Source organism: Puntigrus tetrazona, chromosome 10 (assembly GCF_018831695.1).
Source record: "Puntigrus tetrazona isolate hp1 chromosome 10, ASM1883169v1, whole genome shotgun sequence".
NCBI classification, from domain to species: Eukaryota; Metazoa; Chordata; class Actinopteri; order Cypriniformes; family Cyprinidae; genus Puntigrus; species Puntigrus tetrazona.
The window spans coordinates 7,850,731-7,871,824 of record NC_056708.1 but is presented as its reverse complement, the minus strand read 5'-3'; the positions used below and the strand labels follow the sequence as shown (position 1 = coordinate 7,871,824).

Sequence of the window (21,094 nt, the reverse complement as noted above, 5' to 3'; positions counted from 1 at the left end):
AAAGATATGATTTTTAAATGAAAAAGTCATGTATTTTATATTTACACACTAATGAGCTTATTTGAGGGCAGAAATGGACATAATCTCTCAAAATTATGAGCTGACAAGTTAACATGAAAAAAAATTAAATTATTGCATGACTTACAATGCATATTTGTAACATTGTAATTGTAACGTTTTGTATATTACAATTATACTTTTTAGTGTTTTAATTTCATAATGTACATTTTGTCAATTATTTTACCTTCTTTGTAGCTTCTATACATCTAAATCATAAATACACTATTATAACTGCTTGTCTGTTTAGTTTAACTGTAATATATATATGCATATGTGTGTGTGTGTGTGTATATTAATAAGCAATTTTATACATATACAATATTTATACACCTCTGGGCTTATTTTATTTTAAATAAAGAAACACTATTTTGACAGTCATACTTGACACAATATTTTTATATCTCCAAAAATCTCTGGATTCAGTATATTTCAAATAAAAAAAAATGAAAGGAGCAAAACTGCAAATTTGTTCATATGCATAGATTATTACAGACGTCCCAACAAAATAAAATATAAAAATAAAACTGAAATTGTGGCTGGAAGAGGCACACAGCAGTTTGATCACTGTTCTTTCCGTCTGGTTAGGTCAGATCCGTATGGTGTAGGAGTCAGAATGAGTGACATATCGAACCCAGCGTTGTGATAGTCCTGTCTGAGTTGGAGAGAGCCGGAGGAAGCGGATCTGAAGGCCGGTGCAGGTTTGTTTGGGCAGTTCGAATGACATGCTGACAGGGCCGACCTCCAGCAAAGAGGCGGAGCTTAGACCAGGAACATCCACCTGCGGGATCAGAATATGCATCATCAGTGATGAATGACATGACATGCGTCAAGCAAATGGTCATATAATAACATCACCTTAAACAATGCTGACAGCTGCGCTCCTCCTGGGAAACGTGGGATCTCCCAGAGCAGGGCTTTGTTCTTCGGCTGAAGTTCAGCGGTCTGGTCAGGACTACTGAGCTCCTGAGACATACTGTAGAGGATAGAGAGGGGAACAGGGGTTAAAGGTGGTCCACAAGACTAAATAACACCAATAACTATGCCGTTACATAAAATCTGACCTTATAGAGCCTTTTGGCACAGGAACAGTGATGGAAACATTAAGAGCCGTACTGCAGAAAAAAAAAAAAACAATAATGATATTACTGTGTAATCACGTTTTTGATGTATTATGTAAAATATGACATCTTCAACACTGTACAGTGTGTACACTGACCTTTTAGGAGGAAGATCACATCTAAGTTTAAGAAAAATCAACACCCTGCAAAGGAACATTTATTAAAGCAATAAGCCACAAGATGATGAGCATTACAGTGATTGTATTATGATCAAGAGGTGCGCGTGCTTTATTCATCCTCGGAACACAATTTAAGATATTTTGGATGAAAACCAGGAGGCTTGTCCAGAGAAGTATGAAAGACATCGTCAGATTACTCCATCCGCCGTCAGTGGTTCAACCGTAATATGGAGCTATGATAACTTGCAGACACAGAGGAGACGAATTGTTGAATATGTTGAAGTTGTTATTTTGGTTGTCTTTTCATACAAAAAGTATTCTCGTCGCTTCATAATGTTAAGGTTGAACCACTGATGACAGACTATTTTGACGATGTCTTCAATCATTTTCTAGACCCTGACAGTGTTATTTACTTGGCAGTCAATGAGACAAAAGCTTCCCGGTTTTTATCCAAAATATCTTAAATTGTGTTCGAAAGACGAACTAAGCTTTTATGGGTTTGGAACGGCATAGGGTCAAGTGATTAATGACAAAATTTTCATTTTGGCCTGGAGTAACCCTTTAATAATTATTTAGCATTTAAGTATTACATTTAAACAAATAACAAAGTACAATGATTATTCATTTAACCATTTATATACTCATTTTACGGATTCATTTAATATCAAATGTATGCATTACATAGAAAATCGACCCAAATGATGAATAGGTTTACAGACCTGTTTACATAGTCTTTCTCTACAGAGGGGAATAACTGAAATGGTGGCGCACACGGCAGCTCATCACACAGCTGATACTGCATCACTGTTTGCTGAAGAAAACATCAACAATTACCAATGCAGAAATGATTCAGAAGTGCATTTCTGTGTCTGTGTCAGCAGTTTACCTCTCCTTGACTCGGACAAACTTTCAAAATTCTGAAAGTATCAAATTCATCCAATTTGACAGCTTGATGGAATCTGCATTCATCCACACGCACAGCTGAACTATAGCCTGAAGAACAGAAGCATGCAAACTTAATCTCAGCTGTAATTAAAAATACACATCCTCTAGAGAGATACTGATCGCATACTAAACCTTTCAGCTGGGACTTTCCAATACTGAGCTCTTCATTCAGTCCAATCCGCATCTCTACGGGGTGAGCAAAAGAAATGTACAATCATAAAAGGGAAAATAATTTCGCTGTCTGATTTAACATGAGCTGCAGCCAACGCACCTGAACAGGTCGGGAGAAAACATTTTATTCGTATCTCTCCCTGAATATCTGCTTTCATTAAAACTCCCTTAAAAGAAGAATAGCATATAAAAGATGTAAAAACATTAGCTATATTATTTCAAAAAACGGTTCTCTGAGTTGTACTCACCTTGGAGCCAATAACAACAGACAGCCTTTCTATCACATCCACAAAGATCTCATTCTTTCCACCCTGCGGCCAGACAGAAGGCCAGTTTATATTAACTCATAATACTTTTTAAGATCATCAAAGATGCCGTGTAAGAATAATAAATCAAAGACAACCCACCTGCTCTCCTCGACTGGACATTATAGGACGGCTGGCTGCAACACTAGGGGCCACTTTGCTCTGCTGTGTCTCAGCTCCAAACTACAAAATATGAAAATTAAAATCTCATCATTAAGATTTATTTTAGTGTTTCTCAAAAGGGGGCCTCAGCAAACTTCCAAAAGGAGGTGCAAAATTACTTACATTAAAGCAAAACAAGATTTAAAATCGTACAATAATTGCAGCTGATTTGACCTGAAATTATATTTCTTGTTTTAATTTGCCACAGCTTCTCCTGATCTCAGACAGATACTAAATGTGGTTTCTAGACCAGGAAAAGTGATGGCAATGAATAAAATGGTATACATATATATAAAATTACTCAACTGTATGCATTTCCTCAAGCTTTAAAATACTTATTAGGCAGAAATTGATATTTGTGTACAACAATAATCTGAAAATATACAATCAAATCAAACTGATAATCAAAAGTCGACGTGTAGATCATGAAGACCGTTAAATTATTTTAATTACTCATAATTAATAATTGTATTCATTATTTTCTTATACTGCCAGCATCTAAATAAAAGCAAGCAAACAGAAAATTAGCAGCTTTGTCATTACAGCAGAAATTATCTCGGAAGACTTATAAATACTGAAATATTCAAATAAGTCTGAGAGTGGCGAAACTGTCAAAATGTTTGAGAACCACTGCTTTAAGTAAAATCAATTATTATAATGCAGACCACCATTGTCTATTTGTTAAAAAAAAAGGTAATATAATTAGAAATATTTTTTGATAGGTAGTTAAAAAAAGATTACTTACCAAACCAACATTACTTAGGTCAAAAAGACTGAAAGGTTTGGATGAAACAGCTTCTGTCTGAATGAAGTTTTTCAGGATGTCGGTTGAGGTCGTCTGTATATAACCAAAGTCCTGGTGATCAGAAACACAGAGTTATTATATATAGAGAGTTGCGTGCTTTTAAGACTCATCTGTTCGGTGTGACAAATGAAAAATAAGAAACATTTACCACCATCTCATCCAGCAGCTCATAAATTAGAGCGAAATTCATTCGCACAGATTTCTCTGACAAACTGCCACAGTAGTCCTTCGTGAGAGCTGCTAACCTGCGAGACATAAAACTGCTGCTTACTATCAAGACATCTACAAAGATGATAAAGAGTATTCTTAAACAATAAAATACAACATTACTGATCAAGTTAAGATGTGTTAACCTGTTGAGGAACTCAACGATGGTGAAGGGGGATGGGTTTGTTTTGGTGGACGCCACCCAGTAAAGCCCGCCCTGCCTTACGTGGATAAAATGAAGATCTTTGTGTGACTGCAACAAGATCAACAAATGTAAACATACAAGACAAAAACCGAAACAACTTATCAGTTAAAAAAGCATGAATTTACCATGACGACCGGAGGCTGATCTCCACTAAGAGCTGTGACCATCTCGTAGAAGACATTGATGGAGTCTTTGCTCTCCTCTCCTCGGACTGAGACGCAGAATTAAGAAAAGCTAATAAGCAGAAAGCATACACATTCACGTCTCTTGTGTTACCTTTGTACCAACAGGACATGTATAAGCAAATAACAGTTGGAAGGATACAGTCTTTATATATGAGGTGATCTCCCTTTGATGACAGGATGAAAATTTGACTGATCATTTTGCTCAGCACACACGATTCTTTTTCATAATATTAAAAATCAATCCGCTTCTTTATCCGCCGTCATTTGTATTCTTCCGTGTGAACGACGTTAACCCGTTTAGCTGCTCAAATGTTTCATTACTGTTACTGTCATGACTGTAAACAGCCGGTTTGTTCTTCTTCGCGAGCACTCAGGCATCAACCGTCACGTTTACCGCCATCTACTGAGCTGGAATACGAACGGCCGCTTAGCGACGACGACGGGCAAAGCGACTCTCAAAACATTATACACATTAATTTTTTCATTATGATTTAACATGTGCAAATCTTTTATACAAAAGAAACGTATATAACTGTACTTATTCATGCAGAAGTAATAACAAGTCTAGGTGGAGAAGGACGCCAAGCATAGGTGGATGAAGCATTCTGAGGTAAAACATGAAACACATGCCTGAGGCATGAACTGAAATCTCTGACAACTCTGCTTGCCTTTAACAAACATTGGTCATAGCTGAAGGACTGCACTAAAGGGGGAATGGTTATTTAACTGTAAAAAACATGCTATAGTTAAAAAAAAAAAAAAATACTGTAGGCCACTGTTAATTCAGGGAAAAACTATATATCTATTGAGATCTAACTGTTACTGTTAAATGTACATTTAAAGCTAGCCTGCGTTATTAAAAGTAAAATAGATCATGTCGTCTTATAACTTTTATCTTAAGTTACGTTTTATGCTTTTATGATGATGTCTGTATTTGTGTGTGACACCATGCACTTTTTATTCATATCAGTACGTGGAAAAAAGACGTTTGTGACAACTTATTGTTCTTATGGTATGTTTTCTTTACCGTGTTGTTAAAGTGCTCGTCGTAAATGTAGAAAAGAGATTTTGTATTGGTATTAACACTACCTGTGTTTTATTACCGTGAGTGAAACTTTAATGTATAAAGCCAAAGTCTGTTTAAGGTCTAATGGTAAAACATTGTACAGGTCTCGCAGCCATAGCTCTGTGTGTGTGTGTGTGTGTGTGTGTGTGTGTGTGTGTGTGTGTGTGTGTGTGTTTTCACAGGTTGTAATCATGATGGGATTATTTTCCATTATTTAGAGCGAAGAAGACTGCACAGAGGACACTTCTTTTTCTTCTTCCTTCTGTTATTTAATCACTATCAGCAGAAACCCTCTGTTTTCCTGCATATCTCAGATTCCAGCTCTGCTCGATCACACCTGTTTAACAAACCGCTCTCTAGTTTTCTCCGCCTTAAAGTGTTCCGATCCCTTCGCCCTTCCTGCTGCCACACGGGCTGTGATATGCAACTAAAAAATAGAACAAAAATACAATCGCCCCGCACAGACCCCTTCCACGATTAACATTCAAAACCTTTTGTTTTGAATATTTATATCGAAAACAAAAGTTCAGAAGATTTGGTTCAAAAGGCATTTTATGTCCTCGAGTCCAAAATTGTAGCTCCAGCTGTTTCTGGGATTAAAGGTTTAATTTTGTGCGGCGTCTCTAAACACAGGGGTGCTTACGTTAACACCACCTGAGCGCACACACCTGAGCCATTTTTCAAACTAGACAGCGGAGATGTAAAATTATGCAGCACTTCTCGACCCTGTACCGATAACATGCCCGAGGGACCATATTTACAATGTCACATACACGATAGAGCCCTTAATGGTGTGATTTATGCCAAAAGATCAATCAAATGAAGTCGTATCTGTCCTGACTAGTTTTCATAATACCTTACTGGTAAAGTCTATTTAGCACACCGAGACTGTAAAAGAATAATGCTAGTCATAAGCTAACATATTCAATATTCATACAAGCAATGCACGTTAAAGGTTTTTGGCCTCTTATTTTAAATAAACTTTTTATTATCATTTAGTCCAAAAAGTAGGCAACGTGTTTTTTTAAAGCAGCCTAATTTTAAAATGTCTGTAAAAATGAACGTGGGTACAAGCGGGAGGGGAGGCTTCTTGATCTTCACAACCAATGAAAAGCAAGAATGCAATTGCTGGTATTGAGTCCCGTATTTAAATGCTTCGCCATCTGAAATTCTCTGAAGAGAGAGCAAAGATGAGGCAGAAGGTGAGTGATTTTATTCAGTCCGAATGTTAAGTTAACATATCTTAACGTTTTATAAAACAAAATGCTTGAAATAATAACATCTCATTTAGATATATAAACATATGTAAAGTGTATAACAAAACTCTATAATTAGAGCTCTACAACAAAAATCTGTTGTCAGGTGACGTCTGTGCTGTGCCTTTATGGGGCTCTGCACTGCTTGCTGTTTCTGCCAGGTATGATTATGATCATGATCGCACAATTTGATTTTCTTTAAGAAATCAATATCCTGCTAAACGTGGCTTAACTGTTTTTAAAATTTCTGCAGTGTCGCGGGCAACGTCGTTAGCAAAAGTCTCCAAAGACAAAGGTAAGATTAAATATATATTAAAAAAAAGCATGACAACACTTTTGCCAGAGCAAAGCCATTCACGTGTAGTACTTGTCCTGTAGACTATTCCATCGTAAATGTTGTTTTACTCGTACATTAAGTACTAATTTCTCTTGCAGCATCTAATCCAGCTGTCAGCATCGACTCTGAACATGCCCATGGTTTTCTGGCACACGCACGTTCGAGAAGAACAGCTGACCCCAACTGGTATCGCAGTAATCCAGACTTCCAGTCCTACTACCGTTATTACAACAGTATTGGGCACACTGAGGGGGTAAGAAGAAAAATATTAGCTTTTTTTTTCTAAAAAACGCCTAAATAGCACCAATATAGGTCATGAATGATGACTATTATTAAAGAAATTGTTAGTCTAATCAATAAATGCTAAAATATTGTTTTTATTATTATTATTATTACTGAAGGGCTAGTTTACACAAAATGTTTTGTCATTAATTACTCATCTTTATGTGGTTCCAAACAAGTCGGCCGTCGACTTTTTTGTCGATTTTTGCTCTTTACAGCCCGATAGCAATCACTTTAGTGGTCCCGTGTATTTATGTATACGCACACGAACCGTCCGTCCAATCACATCTCTAGATCCTAATGCTACTGATAGTAGGTTGTATTACTAGCCTGTCAGTGTATGTCTATCACAAGCTGTTTATATCAATTACATGAAGCGATGGTGTCACTTGGATTAAACCGTTCAATTCATATAAACTTGTTGAATCTTTTGGGGTTTTTTTTTTTAAGTTGTGTTTGTTTGGAGCAACATGAGGGTGAGTAAATTATGACAGAATTTATATTTTCGGGCGGACTGTCCTTTTAATTCAGTTTAATTTAGCACTAAAAGAACACATTAAACGAGTATTTAAACAGTTAAAAAAATTGAAATAAGTCTGCTTTTCAAACAAACTCCACATGAGATATCATGGACGCTAACTACCGAACTGATACGCATTCAAAGATCTTTTTTAACCAATCAACAGAAGCTCAGATAAGATTCGTAAAGAGGTTGCAAGACTCTAAACGAACACGAGAGTTAATCACGTATTCATTGAATCCAATCATCATGTTCTGAAACCTTATTTCTAAGGTAACAGGTAAGGTTGTACCTCACTGATGCCAAACTAATGCTCTCGAAAAGCTTTTGTAAACCATGCATGCTTTTTCAATCATGGTTGCGATTCTAATTTGTTGAAAAGAATTCAAAGTACACGTCACGTATGTAATCATGCAATTAATGACTAGTGCTCGTCACTTTAATGAACCGTCCGTCCAATCACATCTCTAGATCCTAATGCTACAAATAGTAGGTTATATTACTATATTACTGTCAGTGTATGTATATCACACGCCATTTATATCAATTGCATGAAGCGGTGGTGTCACTTGGATTAAACCGTTCAATTCATATAACCTTAAATCGTGTTTGTTTGGAGCAACATGGTATTCCGTCTCTCTTTCAGCTCTACGAGATAGACAGAATTCGAATGCTTTACCAGCAGATGCGACACCTGGAGCTCGCGTACGGACCTGAGGCGTCCAAATTCCAGAACACCCTCGGTCTCCAGCTAAAACCCACGCCTCCACCCACAACCCAGCCTCCACCCCCCACTTTACCTCCCGTCTCCAAGATGGACGTTATGTACCTGTGTAATTTAAAAGACCCCCAATGCAAGCCACATATAGTGTACCTGCCCGCCGGTGGTGTACCTGTCCTTTGCGATCCACGGTACCACCCAAACTGCAACCTCAGCCCTGTCCAGAAGCCGCTTTCTCCACCCGTAACTCCCTCAGAGCCGGTGACGTCAGACCCTCCTCCACCACCACCACCACCACAAAAAAACAAGCCCCCTCCACCACCCCCTCCTCCAATGATTATGAAAGGAATGGAGTATGACTGTGATCCTTACTGGGACCCCGACTGCTTGATCGACAACCCTCCCAGGCCAGTTAAGATGATCGAACCACCACCAGCGCTGCCGGCTGAAAAGGGGAAAAAGGAAACGGACAGCAAAGTCATCCTAAACGCTCCAGTTCCAACCTACGACCCATATGACTTCAATCAAGATCTATATGATCCTTTCCGCCATGCAGCTCCCTGATATCAAATCAGTGAAAAAACGCATCTTCATAATTTACTCCTACATTTACGTTTTCTTATCAAAACCATGTAGCCTATAATTTATAAGATTATGTAGACGTCGCATATTAAATATATTAAACCGTGGGCTTTTAATAATAATTGTGTTGCTAGATTTGTATTCTTTAGACAAAAATCTTGAGGCCAGAATAAAGGATATGGTCACGTGAAAAAGTACTTTGGTTTGTTTGTCTGATTTATAACGTTGTTTCGTGCGTATTTCACCCCAGAAGAAAGCAAGCGGGAACACTGACTCCGTCAGGTCATAGGAAGAAAACGGTTTCCGAAAAGATTATTTCTTCCGTTAATTCACATTAGCCGTCGAAGAATGAATCGCGACGGATGTGGGCGGATGTATCCATTTGTAGAGCAGATTTTAGCTTGCAGGACAGGGTAGCGTGGCCGAGCGGTCTAAGGCGCTGGATTTAGGCTCCAGTCTCTCTGGAGGCGTGGGTTCGAATCCCACCGCTGCCAAGAAATGTTTTCGAATTCTTTTATATTAAGAGTCTATCACGTCACTAAAACATTCTTTTAAAATTACAGATGTATCAAAGAGCACAGAAATTCAACTTTGCTGTAATCTGTAGATCTATGGTAAAAATAAACCTTACAGTTTGTAAATTGCAACTTTATTCTCACAAAATTCATAAAAAACATTATTGAGTTTCTAATTTAGATTCTTTTTAGTGATACTTTTACAAGAAACACGACATGCGAATTTCAAAAGGCACCGCTGGGATTCGAACCCAGGATCTCCTGTTTACTAGACAGGCGCTTTAACCAACTAAGCCACGGCGCCAGCGAGCACTTCCTTAAAAGGTTATTTTTTTGAATATACGTAATGATCGCAACTAAGTTAGCATACTAAACGCAACTAAGTTAGCGTAAGGACATGAGCAGTTTGTGTGTGTGTAGAATACAATGTAGAATACATTGAGCTTCAAAATAATAGCCACTATCGCTACATCATTAGCAAGCATGGATGCTACACATAGGATGGCTTGGAAGTGCCGTTAAATATGCTGTAATTTTCGCTTTTGGGTGAGTTATTGCTCTAACCTTTGCCAACTTCATGAAAAGAGCTCGACGATGATGGGATTCGAACCCACGCGTGCAGAGCACAATGGATTAGCAGTCCATCGCCTTAACCACTCGGCCACCTCGTCTGAAAGTCAGCGTGCCGTAAAACAACACATTAAATGAGAAGTGACAAACCGTTCTGACAAAACAGATGACACATTCTGCTTTTCACATGCACACATGCGATGTAAAACTGAAACACCACAAGTCTCAGTTGTTACACTCTATGTGGGAGAACTCAAACATTCAACACAGTATTCTAAAATGATCAAATGTTTTTTTAAACCTATCAACAGAAGCTCAGATAAGATTCGTAAAGAGGTTGCAAGACTCTAAACGAATACGGGAATTAATCACGTATTCATTGAATCCAATCATCATGTTCTGAAACCTTATTTCTAAGGTAACAGGTAAGGTTGTACCTAACTGATGCCAAACCAATGCTCTCGAAAAGCTTTTGTAAACCATGCATGCTTTTTCAATCATGGTTACGATTCTAACTTGTTGAAAAGAATTCAAAGTACACGTCACGTATGTAATCATACAATTAATGACTAGTGCGAGAGAAGCGTTGTAATGTTTTTTAAACGGTAAACTATAGTTTTTAAATTCTTTTAGACTTCTTTTTACCGTGCTAGCTTTTTCGGCGATCCCATTGGTGGATTTTGAAACCGATGGCATTTTCCGCTATTTATTCGTGCAAGCGTAGAATTAACGCATATATAGGTCAGATTTCATTTATTCAAAAAATATATTCCACGAAAAACACAAACTATGCGTTCATTTATTTAAAATAACACTAATCTGAGTCGGGGGGAGGAGTTAAGTGTTTCCTCACAGAGGCAGGCTGAGCGCATTTACTCGCAAGAAGTGTGTAACACAATTACATCGAATTGTTAGGAATTCACGTTCAATTCCATTTCGACTAATATTGGATTACTGTACTAGAAATATTGTATAGCAACCGACCAGTAAATCCTTTGAAATGAGTGTATGAAGCAGTTATGCTCCATGGCATTTTGTAAGTTATATATAGAGAGAGGGAGAGAGAGAGAGGTTTAAACATCGTCACTTGCATGCGTGATTTTTATTATATATTAAGGTCAAGTTTTTCTTGTTGACAGAAATAGGCATATCTGATTCAATCCATATGCGACATTTTCGGAACGGTTGTAGCGACATTTTCGGAACGGTTTACCTTCGATTAGTTGTCATGTCGTGATTATAAAATATGTGATTAATAAAACTTCAGTATCTTAATAAAGAAACGAAACCAAACGTTCTTTATATGCAACCTAAATATTACCTATTGACAAATGACAAACGTATCGCAACCGATATTTTTTAAAACACTGGGAGTCCGTTTAATCTTAACGGTAGCGTGGCCGAGCGGTCTAAGGCGCTGGATTAAGGCTCCAGTCTCTTCGGGGGCGTGGGTTCGAATCCCACCGCTGCCAAACACTTTTTAGAGTTGTAGTTTTAACTTTTGACATGTTATAGAGAATACCGCGTAAAACAACACGGATAGACGCACAATACTTACTAATTGTAATGCTAAATATATTTAAGAAATTGTATCGCACGCGTTATCAGGACGCGTTACGGTAACACTGCTCCAGAAACCTACATGGTTTCAGATTTCCCATTAAGACAACTAACTAACTAACCAGCTAGCTAGGTGAGCATACGCAGCCTGAGAAGCCCATTCATCCTTTCACAGACCGCCATTTTGTTTGTTTCAGCAATCCTTCCTTATAAATAAATGAACCAAAAGGCATTTCCTGCAAATACGACCCGTGAACCCCATCCCGCGTCCTCTTACACACCCTGCTGAAACCGCTCCACACGGATAGCCTAAATGTGCCCTGTCCTGTCCTGTCACACTGTCAACAAGCAACGCATCCTCCATCTCCTGTCTCTCATGGTCACTGCTTCCAACCTGCAGCTTCCCGGATGACGAGTGACGTCAGCGAGCCATCTTTGTTCGCTTAATCCGAGCATCTATTTTTTATGTGTACATAGTGACAGAAGAGAGTAGCGGTAGAGCGCCCTTATTATAAACGAAATAATAGCGAGGCGCGGCACACCGCTGGAGAGGAGTAAATAAAAACCTTTAAGGAATACCGCTTTACTGGAATAACCTGGAGAGTGCATTATTTATCCCGGAGACGGGGAGAAACGCCTGAAGCAGCGCGTTCATCCGCACACTTCTTGTAGACGCACACAAAACCCGGTTCAAAATGTGAGTACGGTTTAATTTCAAATTAATTTTCGTCATAGTTCTGAATGACGTTTTGGAACCCATTTTCCTTGTTTGTGACGATGCTACCGCCACTTGTTAATATAACGTTTTTCAACGTATAATAACATTTACGCGCAAAATAATCGCGTTCCATATTATCGTATGTTTACGTTTGATTGTATGTACTTATTATTCCACACCTTTTGAGCATTTCGCGAGAGCCGCTGAATTCTGACGGGCGCACTTGCTATATAATAGTCTATAAATAGGCTTCTAATGGCCAATGTTTTTCCATTTCAGATGCTATCGCCGACATACTAAATTTGCCACTATACAGTAAATCGCTGTACAGGAACTAGTTTATTTATAAAATAGACGTTTTTGGCTTATTCTCGTGTTCGGTACGAGCAACGGCGATAGAATCACGCCTAGACACCGGATTGGACTGGTTTGGCTGGAAGTGGTCGCGCGCTTTTAGAATGAAAATAATTCATGAACTGGCATTATGCAGGCTACTGTAATTAATATACCGGTCCACCCAAATGCCTGCCTTTTTGATCATTTCGATGTCATTTCAAAAGCCTACTGGGATTCGTCTCAAATAGCCCAAGGCCCGCTGTATTACAAACCTGGCCTGATATCAATTCGAACAAATGACATTTACGTAACGATAATGAAAAATATACCTCGCACGGTATAAAGAAAAAGGCTGTAAACCAGAGGCGTGATGTTCCACGCGAGTCGTGGGGGTTGGTAAACGGACCGTCGTCTGCTCGCGCTCAGGCGAAGGGGCGATGCTGTTTGTTACATTTTAGAATGATATTATTCTCTAACCCGTTTAAACGTGTTTTTCATGGAACCAAGCTTTGATATTCACTGATACTTGGTTAGAGCGAAGCCAAATGACTGGCACAAAGGACGCAGGTGTTCCTCCGCAGGAAAGATGGCCGTGTATACTAGTATTTTCCAGACGCGCTCGTTTAACTGGTTTAAATAATCGAGGCTGTAAATGGCGCGCAGCTTCAATAATATGTTCACGTTACCTCTTCTACCGTATACCTCTAATAAAGCATCGCTAGGCCCGTGTAATATTTACCACGGTCATCCTTATGTTTTATAAGGCTCGAGCTTACATTAAAAAAATATCAAGTAGTAACAAACGTAAATATCTTTTGCAGTTATTTACTCTAATGCATGTTGATTGTGACGCAACAATGACAGAGACTCACACATGCTTAATGAAGGCCTTGTGTGGGGGTGGGGATGTTGTCCCTATCATTCATATGACCCTGCCTTTACCAGCCGACTGTAAGGAACAGTACAGAAAGAATTTATTTAACCTCATGTTATTGTAAAATGCAGTGAATGTACATTGTCTTCCCCCCCTTTCATTTATTCATTTGGATTTTGTCAGTTGGCCTCAGAAAAATAGCCTTGCATAACCAGGCCACGAGAGCATAGGACAAATGTTTGGTGTGTCACTTAATCATATTCAATTTGATGGAATGACACACATTTTGCTTTAAATTAGATATATAGCGTCAGGCATTAGTCTTGATGAAAATAAAACTACTTGGAGATTGGCTACACCCACATTTGAATTCGGTTTGATTTAGAATCGAATCTCGCGCTTCACCTTAAAGCCCTGTTTCTGCTTCTTATGCCTGGATGAGGGCTAGATAGATAGGTTTAGATGTGAAAATAAAAACCTTGAGTTGCAAGAATGTTACTATTATGTTCTGACTATAAGGACTATTAAAATGATACACATCACTTAATGTGAAGTGCAAATCAATCTTTTTCATGTCAGTGAAGGTGAGACGAGCCAAGACTTAATGTCTAAATATAGGCTGTTGTAAATGAGAAGGAACGGAAGTAAGTGAGAATGAAAAAAAGCCGGTAAATAAAAATAAAAATATGGTAAGCCTTTACCATCGTAGCTCATTTACTACATTTAAATATATAAAAAAGATTCCAGTAGGAAAAAAAAGTATTTTCTTTCTTAGTAAACAGGGATTATATCCAGGGATCCTTCAGAGGTGACCTTTATACAGAGTTTTGTCTTCCTCTGGTGGCTGAGATTGGCATTAGCAAGGAGCCTTTTTCAGAAATCCCCGTTTACTTATCATTTCTGTCCGTTTCATTCAAATATATTTAATTTGGTATTTAGAAAAAGACGAAACAGCACGAAAAGCTACAGTACATTTTACTGCATAATGCAATTTATTTTCGTGCAACCACTAGTTTGCATCAGATAGCGGTACGTAATCGTGCTGCCGTGATAATTATGACAAATCAAATAGGTTCGTGATCTAACTAATTTAGCAGCGGATTTGTATCGCGATCACAATTTGAAAACAAGCAACATTTATCGTATATAGCTGAAAGTCATTGCGGTAATAATGAAGTTGTGTGTTGGTTTGCAGGTCTGCCCCTGCCGGTGCCCCCGCCCCAGAAGGAGGTAACCAGCCTCCTAACCTCACCAGCAACCGTCGCTTACAGCAGACACAGGCTCAGGTGGATGAGGTGAGCAAATAAGTTCCTCTTTCTTCTATATATTCCATCGTCTTCAGAACAGAAGTTTATGACACAGTTTACTGAGAGTCACCTTCATCGTTTCTCAGGTGGTGGACATTATGCGTGTGAACGTAGACAAGGTCCTGGAGAGGGACCAGAAGCTGTCAGAACTGGATGATCGGGCTGATGCCCTGCAGGCTGGAGCCTCACAATTCGAGACCAGCGCCGCCAAGCTCAAGAATAAATACTGGTGGAAGAATGCCAAGGTAAATGACATAAAATGTGCCTCGAGTAAGGCTGAAAAAGGCAATGGATTTTCATAAACAACAATATCTAAAATCTCTAAATCAAGCGAACAGCTTACAGTAAATCTCAAATCAGTATACCGCTTTGAAATTAAAGTCCTTTATCGTTCTAACATTTTTAGCTGGCATTATAAGTACATGGTGTTAGTTGTGTTCACTGCTTAAAATCATATATATTTGAAATAATATGAGAAACAGTACCGTAAAACAAAAAGCATCAAATTTTTTTGATCAAATGTCTTCATAGTCTACTTTTTACTGCTTTTCAACTGTCTCTTTTTGTCTCCTTTCTTTAGATGATGATTATCCTGGGGGTGATATGCGTGATTGTCCTCATTATAATCATTGGTAAGCAATTGCAATATTATTACTGATTTTTGAAAGGAATATTCAGGGTACGAATGGGATTTTAAAAAAGTCTTAAATGCAAAAGTTATTCGTTTGTAAAAGGATAATTTGCCAATGGTAAGATCGAATCTGGCTGTCTTTGTAGTAGAAAGGCATTTTATAATCAGTGATGCATGACTAACAAAAACATAGAAAGAGGGCTGTGTGCTAAAAAGGTAGGGAGCTTCAACACTCATGCTTCACTGGGCTCAATCTGACCGTCTGTAGGTGGGAATATAAAAATGTATAAATACAATCTGTAGTTTTAACAAAAGCCCTGGAGCTTTCGAAAGAGCATGCAGCAGACTAAAGCTGAGAAATAAAATGCACTGTAACAATACAAAGCCGCTTGAAAATATGCAGACCTGTCCTTTAAGCGCTCTTTACGGTCAACTTGGAATTTGTGTTTGATTTCACAGATTGAGGTACAAAATTCTGAGCGAAAATTGCATGTTAAACACAGCATATTGCGTTAAAATTAAAACCTTTCCAGTTTCTCCGATATTCTCTTACAGTCGACACGTCTCGCCCCTAGTGCCAGTCACATGGAACTTTAAAAAAATCTGCCGATTTCAATTAACCATCGTAAAATGAATAAATAAATTACACCCAATATGTCTGAATGAAAAGTAGGTTTGTAACTCAATGTAAATTAACAATTATTATTTATTTTCTTATTTCTTATTTATTAGTTATTTTCTGACTCCATAACTGCGTATTTTTCACATTTTACTGGGAAATGCATTTCACTTGAATCGTTACTAATCTGATGCTGTGGCTGGTGCATATGGTCTAGCTGGAAAACATCAAATATTTTAATACTTTCAAAGCTCAAATGACATCAGAAAATTTGCCATACAGATATAATCAAACTCCACACTTCTCCCATACTATATTCTCCATTAGAAACGTATGGTTTCCAGTCTGTCCTTTGTCTTGGATACTGAAAAGATGGTAGAAGTTTTAAGGTTATGCATACTATTTCTCAAACGTTGACGATCTGCTTCTCTTCACAGTGTACTTCAGCACCTAAAGCGCGACGCTCCTACCCCACTCTGAGCTCAAGAACGCCCAATTCCAAGCCACAGAAAAATCCCTCCCAAAAAAGATGAGAAAATCGACTTCTCACAACACTCGATTTATTTGCCCTCAAAGAGTCTAAATCCGCCCCTTTCCCGAGCCCCCTTGCCCCCCCGCCTCCACTGCCTCACAGCTGGGCCCCTGTCACTCCTCGTCCGTCCTGTCCGTGAGTGTGTGGCCATGTCTCCTCTGTAAATACCTCCGGCTTTTCTGAAATACTGTTCATACTCCAAACTCCTGATTACTTGTGACAACGATAAAAAAGAAAAATCGCAAATCTTAGAATACGATAAGATTATACAGTATATATATATTCCAAATGTTCTTTGTAGAGTTTTATTCTGATATAATGGTTTTTGTAGTTTGTGTGTGAGTGTGCATTTGTATATTTTTTTAAGTTTTGTAAGACTTATTTTGCTTCAGGTTTAAACTACTGCCTCTTAATCTGGGTGTTTGTATCTTGCACGCTCTATTTCATTCTATCTTGCTCACTGAGTATTGGTGTATTTTTGCACAAGCGATAGACTCCCTTAACTGAGGTACTCAGTCAATATCCCCAATTTGTTTTTTGTCACATGCACTCTATCTCAGACCTACACATTGCCCCCTCAACCCTTTCTTTCTTTCTTTCTTTCTCTCTTTCTTTCTTTCTCACCAACAGTACTTACTCTTTTAGTGAACTGCCACAACAGACTGGACCAATGACTGTAGATGTTTATCTTGATTTAATGCTTTTAGTGTCTTATCTCTTAAACATTCCTTAATAGCAGTGTAGAACTATGCTGTCTATCAAATAAAGTAAGTGTATTTATCTTAAAGAATTCCAAAATAGGTCTTAAACAACCTCGAGTACTTGTAACACAGTCGAACGACCCAGCAGGCACAAAACGTCAATATAAAGTAAACGTCGCTTTGGCTAAGAATCAAAATCGGGTTGGCGTCAACATTCGACGTTGATCAGATGTTGGATTTTGATTACAAAACCTAAAAACAATATATATATTAACATCAGCTGACGTCGGGAGTAGGCATTGAATTGACTGAATTTTGGACACCTGACGTCGCAACCAAAATTGAACCAAATATCAACGTCTTACGATGTTGTGTGCCTGCTGAGAAGGTTTTGACAGGGATGGCGAAGCACTGTAAAGGCGAAAAGATTTGAAAGTTATAGTGCTATTTGAACCGATCCATTCTGCTGGTGAAGATTTTGAAGCCCAGAGAGATTCAAGGCCGAAAAAGGGGAAATAGTATCATGCACAAAAAGCTTGTTTTCGATGGCGCTTTTTAACTGGTTAGACTGCAGGTGTGAATGGGAGAGATCCGCGCGCTGGGTTACGTCCTCGCAGCAGAACTTACTGCCAAACCGACACACGAGTTCATCCGTCTGAAAGCACACAGTTCGATCTTAACAACACGTCAACGTGAGGTAGTTTCCACAGCTGCGGTTCTCTCTCTCAAATCTAGATACTGCCTTTAATTTAGTCTCTCTTTTAATTTTAGCTATGGATTCTATTCTTTTTTTCGTGTGCGAAGCAGGCAGGAAAGGGAGCGCGTCGTTTCAGGACTTGACGCCGCTGCCATGTGCACAGCGAGCACCTTTGTGTCCCTCGCTATTATCCACCTCTCCGTGTGCCTGTTTGTTGAGTTCAGCTGTAGTTTACACACTGCCAAGCACCTGAGGGGACTTTTTTTTTTCTTGTTGTCTTTTGTTTTGTTTTTTTCATCGCACTCTTCCTGGTTCTCTCTTGTGCATGTATACGCCTCCGTCAGCATCACTCTTCAGTCTCATCCGCCCAATCTGTCGACAAAATGCGAGCCAGGCGTGAAGTGTGCGTCTGCACGTGAACACCCCCCCCCTCCCCTTCACGTTTCCAACTTAGTGCCATTAGCGTTTCTTCTTTCACACATGATTTGGTTTCTAGCCGCCCGTCGTAGTGTGTGTGTGGAGTATTTCGGCTTCATCCTCACAGATTAGGCCGCTTAGAACTATGCAGGTAAAGAAAGGCTGTTCCCGTGGCAACCTTGCATAAACGGGGGGGAGGGCATAGATTAGCTGATTGACTGTGACAAGGGGCGGAGCCTGTAATGGGGCGGGGCTAGAGAAATGATTCCACTGGTGTGTTTTTGGATTGCACATAAAGCTTAATGTTTGGAGCAGAATGAACTGTAATACTTTGGACTCACAATCATTTTAATTTCATTCATTTTTTTCTTCTTTAAAAGGAGACAGCCTTAGTTCATTTCATTTTTTTTACATCCCTGCATGCTCATTCACTCCTTCGTCCCACTCACGTTGAGCTATTTTAATGAAAAATGACCAAAGACCATATTATATCTTGCTTATACTGCCAACTGCCATCAAAAACAGGTTAAGGGACAACATTTCCCCAAATCTCTGGTTTTTAAAAGCTCTCATCCAGCAAAAGGAAACAAGAAATTGCCCATCTCTCTTCAGGTCTATTTTTATTTTACTTGAATATTTAGCGGAGGTGCTTGCTAACAGGATAACGAATTTGAAACCGCAATCTGACGGACGCATCCCCAGGCCTGATATCTAAAAACAATAATAGCACAATTTCTCCTTTTGGTCTGTATCTGTAATGCTGAATATAAAAATGGAACTATTTCTTTGTAGCTGTTTAAAGAAGAAAAAAGACAAAAAAAATCTGTATTGTTTCGTGTCGTAGTGTGGGCTTCATCTGGGGGAAGGGGGTCCTTTTTTTTGGATTTTACATTTAAGGCATAAACAATCTGGAATTAGAATAAGATGTAAAATAGATCAACTATTTATTATATTAGGCAAATATAAGAATCTCCTGGGAGTTGTCAACATTTTAAAGGGGTCTATGACTAATTAAACAACACGCATTGGGGTAGGACTCAAACACGACCGATTAATCAGAGCATTCAAGATGCTTCACTAATTGAAAGGATTCTAATAGGGGACTATTACAAATAATGTATGTGCTTTTCTGTTTTTCTTTGTGTAAGTGTATGAAGACATTTTCTTTTGTCTTGGCACTTACTCTACGTTTTGTTCAAAACCGCGTGGGTCGAGAGGGACGGTGGGAGTAGTTTTGTCATGCGGCCTGTTAAAGACGCTGCGTCTTCTTTATTGGGAGGGAACCAATGAAGACACAGAACTTTACTGGCTCAGAGCCACAGTGATTCGTCCATTGCTCACGTCATACAGTTGTTTAGTCTTCAGTTGTTTACTTTATTTTAAGCAGAAATTAGTTAAGGCTTCACAGTGGTGCTCTGTGGCACAGCTTCATTGTGCTTAGTTAGGAGAGGGTGATTTTTTTTAAATATATATAAATATAATTTTAGTTTTAAATATAAGAACGGTGACCTAAGATTCTAAAGTAATACTGGAAAATGAACCCTGCCTTATTAAAAGGTTAGAGCGTCAAACGTTTTTTCAGAAAGCTTGTACAGACTGGGATATCAACTTCAGTTGGTTGCTATTCATTCAGAGATGCTTTGAATGAAATGTTACGGCGTTTTACAACAGTTCGATTCGTTGTTGAAGGTTTTTGAGACCGAGTAAAGTGTAAAAACAAGCAGAATTTAAGGAGCTGATACCATAGAGCTTCATGGAGGTCTAGAAATGCATCGATCCAAGAGCCAAGTTGCTGTATTAATAACAATTTGTGTTTCATTTGTGTATTTATTTGATTTACGGAAGTTTGTTTGGGAAGGAAAGCTGGAGGATTAGCATTACCCCTGTTCGTCTGGCCTTTTTGGAGGGACTAGGTTGGAGGATCATGGGTAATTCGGCCCTCACAGATTTATTTTATGTTGTTATTTTTTGGAATTTTTTTTATTTATTTGTGTCATAAGTTATAGTGTACTACATATTAAACAGAACGAAGTACATGGTAACAGGGAACCTTTTGGCAACCAGACATACATGAAATCAATTGTAGAGTAAATCTGTCAATGTCTATTATATGGATGACCATCTTGGGAAAATATATATATATATATAAATATACTTATATATATATTGCAAAAAAATGACAGTTATGATGACCTGTGTTTATTGTTCCGAGTTAGAAATTAAAATGTGTGTGTGTTTGAAAACAATGACAACATAAAAATAAATATATAATAAAAATGGGTCTTTGTGTATTTTTTTAATTAATATAAAATATCTATTTATTTCTTAATTTTATGTAAAACGCTCCAGCATAAAACAAGGCCAGCTTCAGCATTAGGATTTTTACACAGTACGAATCATATGGTAAAATGTTTATACTGTAAAAATATATTTTTCTTTTGCTATTAGATTCACTATTGCATTAACTATTAATTTTAAAAAAATGTATCAATGAGAATCATTTTACCTGCAATATCATGGTTACCTAAACATTAGGTTATGTGAATATGCATACAGAAAATAATTACTGTA

At 38.3% G+C, this 21,094-nt stretch overlaps 3 protein-coding genes and 6 non-coding genes across 10 annotated transcripts; 4 read left to right on the top strand and 5 right to left on the bottom strand.

Annotated features, from left to right (window-relative positions):
• Positions 1 to 376: 376 nt before the first annotated feature.
• ap4m1 (adaptor related protein complex 4 subunit mu 1) lies at positions 377 to 5,490 on the bottom strand. Of its 2 annotated transcripts, none has more exons than XM_043249932.1 (15): positions 4,422 to 5,490; positions 4,223 to 4,308; positions 4,039 to 4,113; positions 3,834 to 3,930; positions 3,626 to 3,736; positions 2,821 to 2,901; positions 2,662 to 2,724; positions 2,514 to 2,580; positions 2,375 to 2,428; positions 2,184 to 2,290; positions 2,017 to 2,108; positions 1,277 to 1,321; positions 1,122 to 1,172; positions 916 to 1,033; positions 377 to 838 (listed from the first exon to the last, which is right to left on the bottom strand). In XM_043249932.1, the coding sequence occupies exons 2-15, from the start codon at positions 4,276 to 4,278 to the stop codon at positions 647 to 649; spliced, it is 1,209 nt and encodes a 402-aa protein (XP_043105867.1). In that variant the 5' UTR covers positions 4,279 to 4,308; positions 4,422 to 5,490; the 3' UTR covers positions 377 to 646. The 2 variants fall into 2 exon arrangements, with proteins under 2 accessions (XP_043105867.1, XP_043105866.1); XM_043249931.1 differs by having other exon boundaries at positions 4,039 to 4,145; positions 4,422 to 5,487.
• Positions 5,491 to 6,538: 1,048 nt separating this feature from the next.
• and3 (actinodin3) lies at positions 6,539 to 9,215 on the top strand. Its single transcript, XM_043249830.1, has 5 exons — positions 6,539 to 6,550; positions 6,711 to 6,765; positions 6,858 to 6,899; positions 7,040 to 7,194; positions 8,390 to 9,215. Exons 1-5 carry the CDS (start codon positions 6,539 to 6,541, stop codon positions 9,026 to 9,028), a joined length of 903 nt encoding a protein of 300 aa, XP_043105765.1. The 3' UTR covers positions 9,029 to 9,215.
• LOC122353466 lies at positions 7,913 to 8,046 on the bottom strand. Its single transcript, XR_006252002.1, has one exon. It is a non-coding gene; the product is annotated as a U8 small nucleolar RNA (small nucleolar RNA).
• A 243-nt stretch (positions 9,216 to 9,458) lies between the features above and the next one.
• On the top strand, positions 9,459 to 9,540 carry trnal-uag. Its single transcript has one exon. It is a non-coding gene; the product is annotated as a tRNA-Leu (tRNA).
• A 251-nt stretch (positions 9,541 to 9,791) lies between these two features.
• On the bottom strand, positions 9,792 to 9,865 carry trnat-agu. Its single transcript has one exon. It is a non-coding gene; the product is annotated as a tRNA-Thr (tRNA).
• Positions 9,866 to 10,150: 285 nt separating this feature from the next.
• On the bottom strand, positions 10,151 to 10,232 carry trnas-gcu. The gene has a single exon. It is a non-coding gene; the product is annotated as a tRNA-Ser (tRNA).
• Positions 10,233 to 10,445: 213 nt separating this feature from the next.
• LOC122353465 lies at positions 10,446 to 10,579 on the bottom strand. The gene has a single exon (XR_006252001.1). It is a non-coding gene; the product is annotated as a U8 small nucleolar RNA (small nucleolar RNA).
• A 942-nt stretch (positions 10,580 to 11,521) lies between these two features.
• trnal-aag lies at positions 11,522 to 11,603 on the top strand. The gene has a single exon. It is a non-coding gene; the product is annotated as a tRNA-Leu (tRNA).
• A 507-nt stretch (positions 11,604 to 12,110) lies between these two features.
• Positions 12,111 to 20,800, top strand: vamp2 (vesicle-associated membrane protein 2). Its single transcript, XM_043250867.1, has 5 exons — positions 12,111 to 12,388; positions 14,815 to 14,914; positions 15,013 to 15,171; positions 15,507 to 15,558; positions 16,614 to 20,800. Coding segments are annotated over exons 1-5 (330 nt in total). The 5' UTR covers positions 12,111 to 12,386; the 3' UTR covers positions 16,631 to 20,800.
• Positions 20,801 to 21,094: the final 294 nt, after the last annotated feature.

What these genes read in the sequence shown, in the direction of transcription:
- ap4m1 (XM_043249931.1), bottom strand. Translation starts at nt 4,479, where the DNA reads ATGATCAGTCAAATTTTCATCCTGTCATCAAAGGGAGATCACCTCATA. An exon ending in TGTCCAGTCGAGGAGAGCAG is followed by an intron (nt 2,725 to 2,820) that starts GTGGGTTGTCTT and finishes GTCTGGCCGCAG; the next exon opens with GGTGGAAAGAATGAGATCTT. An exon ending in AGCTGTCAGCATTGTTTAAG is followed by an intron (nt 839 to 915) that starts GTGATGTTATTA and finishes CTGATCCCGCAG; the next exon opens with GTGGATGTTCCTGGTCTAAG.
- vamp2 (XM_043250867.1), top strand. An exon ending in CACAGGCTCAGGTGGATGAG is followed by an intron (nt 14,915 to 15,012) that starts GTGAGCAAATAA and finishes ATCGTTTCTCAG; the next exon opens with GTGGTGGACATTATGCGTGT. An exon ending in ACTGGTGGAAGAATGCCAAG is followed by an intron (nt 15,172 to 15,506) that starts GTAAATGACATA and finishes TCCTTTCTTTAG; the next exon opens with ATGATGATTATCCTGGGGGT.
- and3 (XM_043249830.1), top strand. An exon ending in CTGCTTGCTGTTTCTGCCAG is followed by an intron (nt 6,766 to 6,857) that starts GTATGATTATGA and finishes AAATTTCTGCAG; the next exon opens with TGTCGCGGGCAACGTCGTTA. An exon ending in AAAAGTCTCCAAAGACAAAG is followed by an intron (nt 6,900 to 7,039) that starts GTAAGATTAAAT and finishes TTTCTCTTGCAG; the next exon opens with CATCTAATCCAGCTGTCAGC.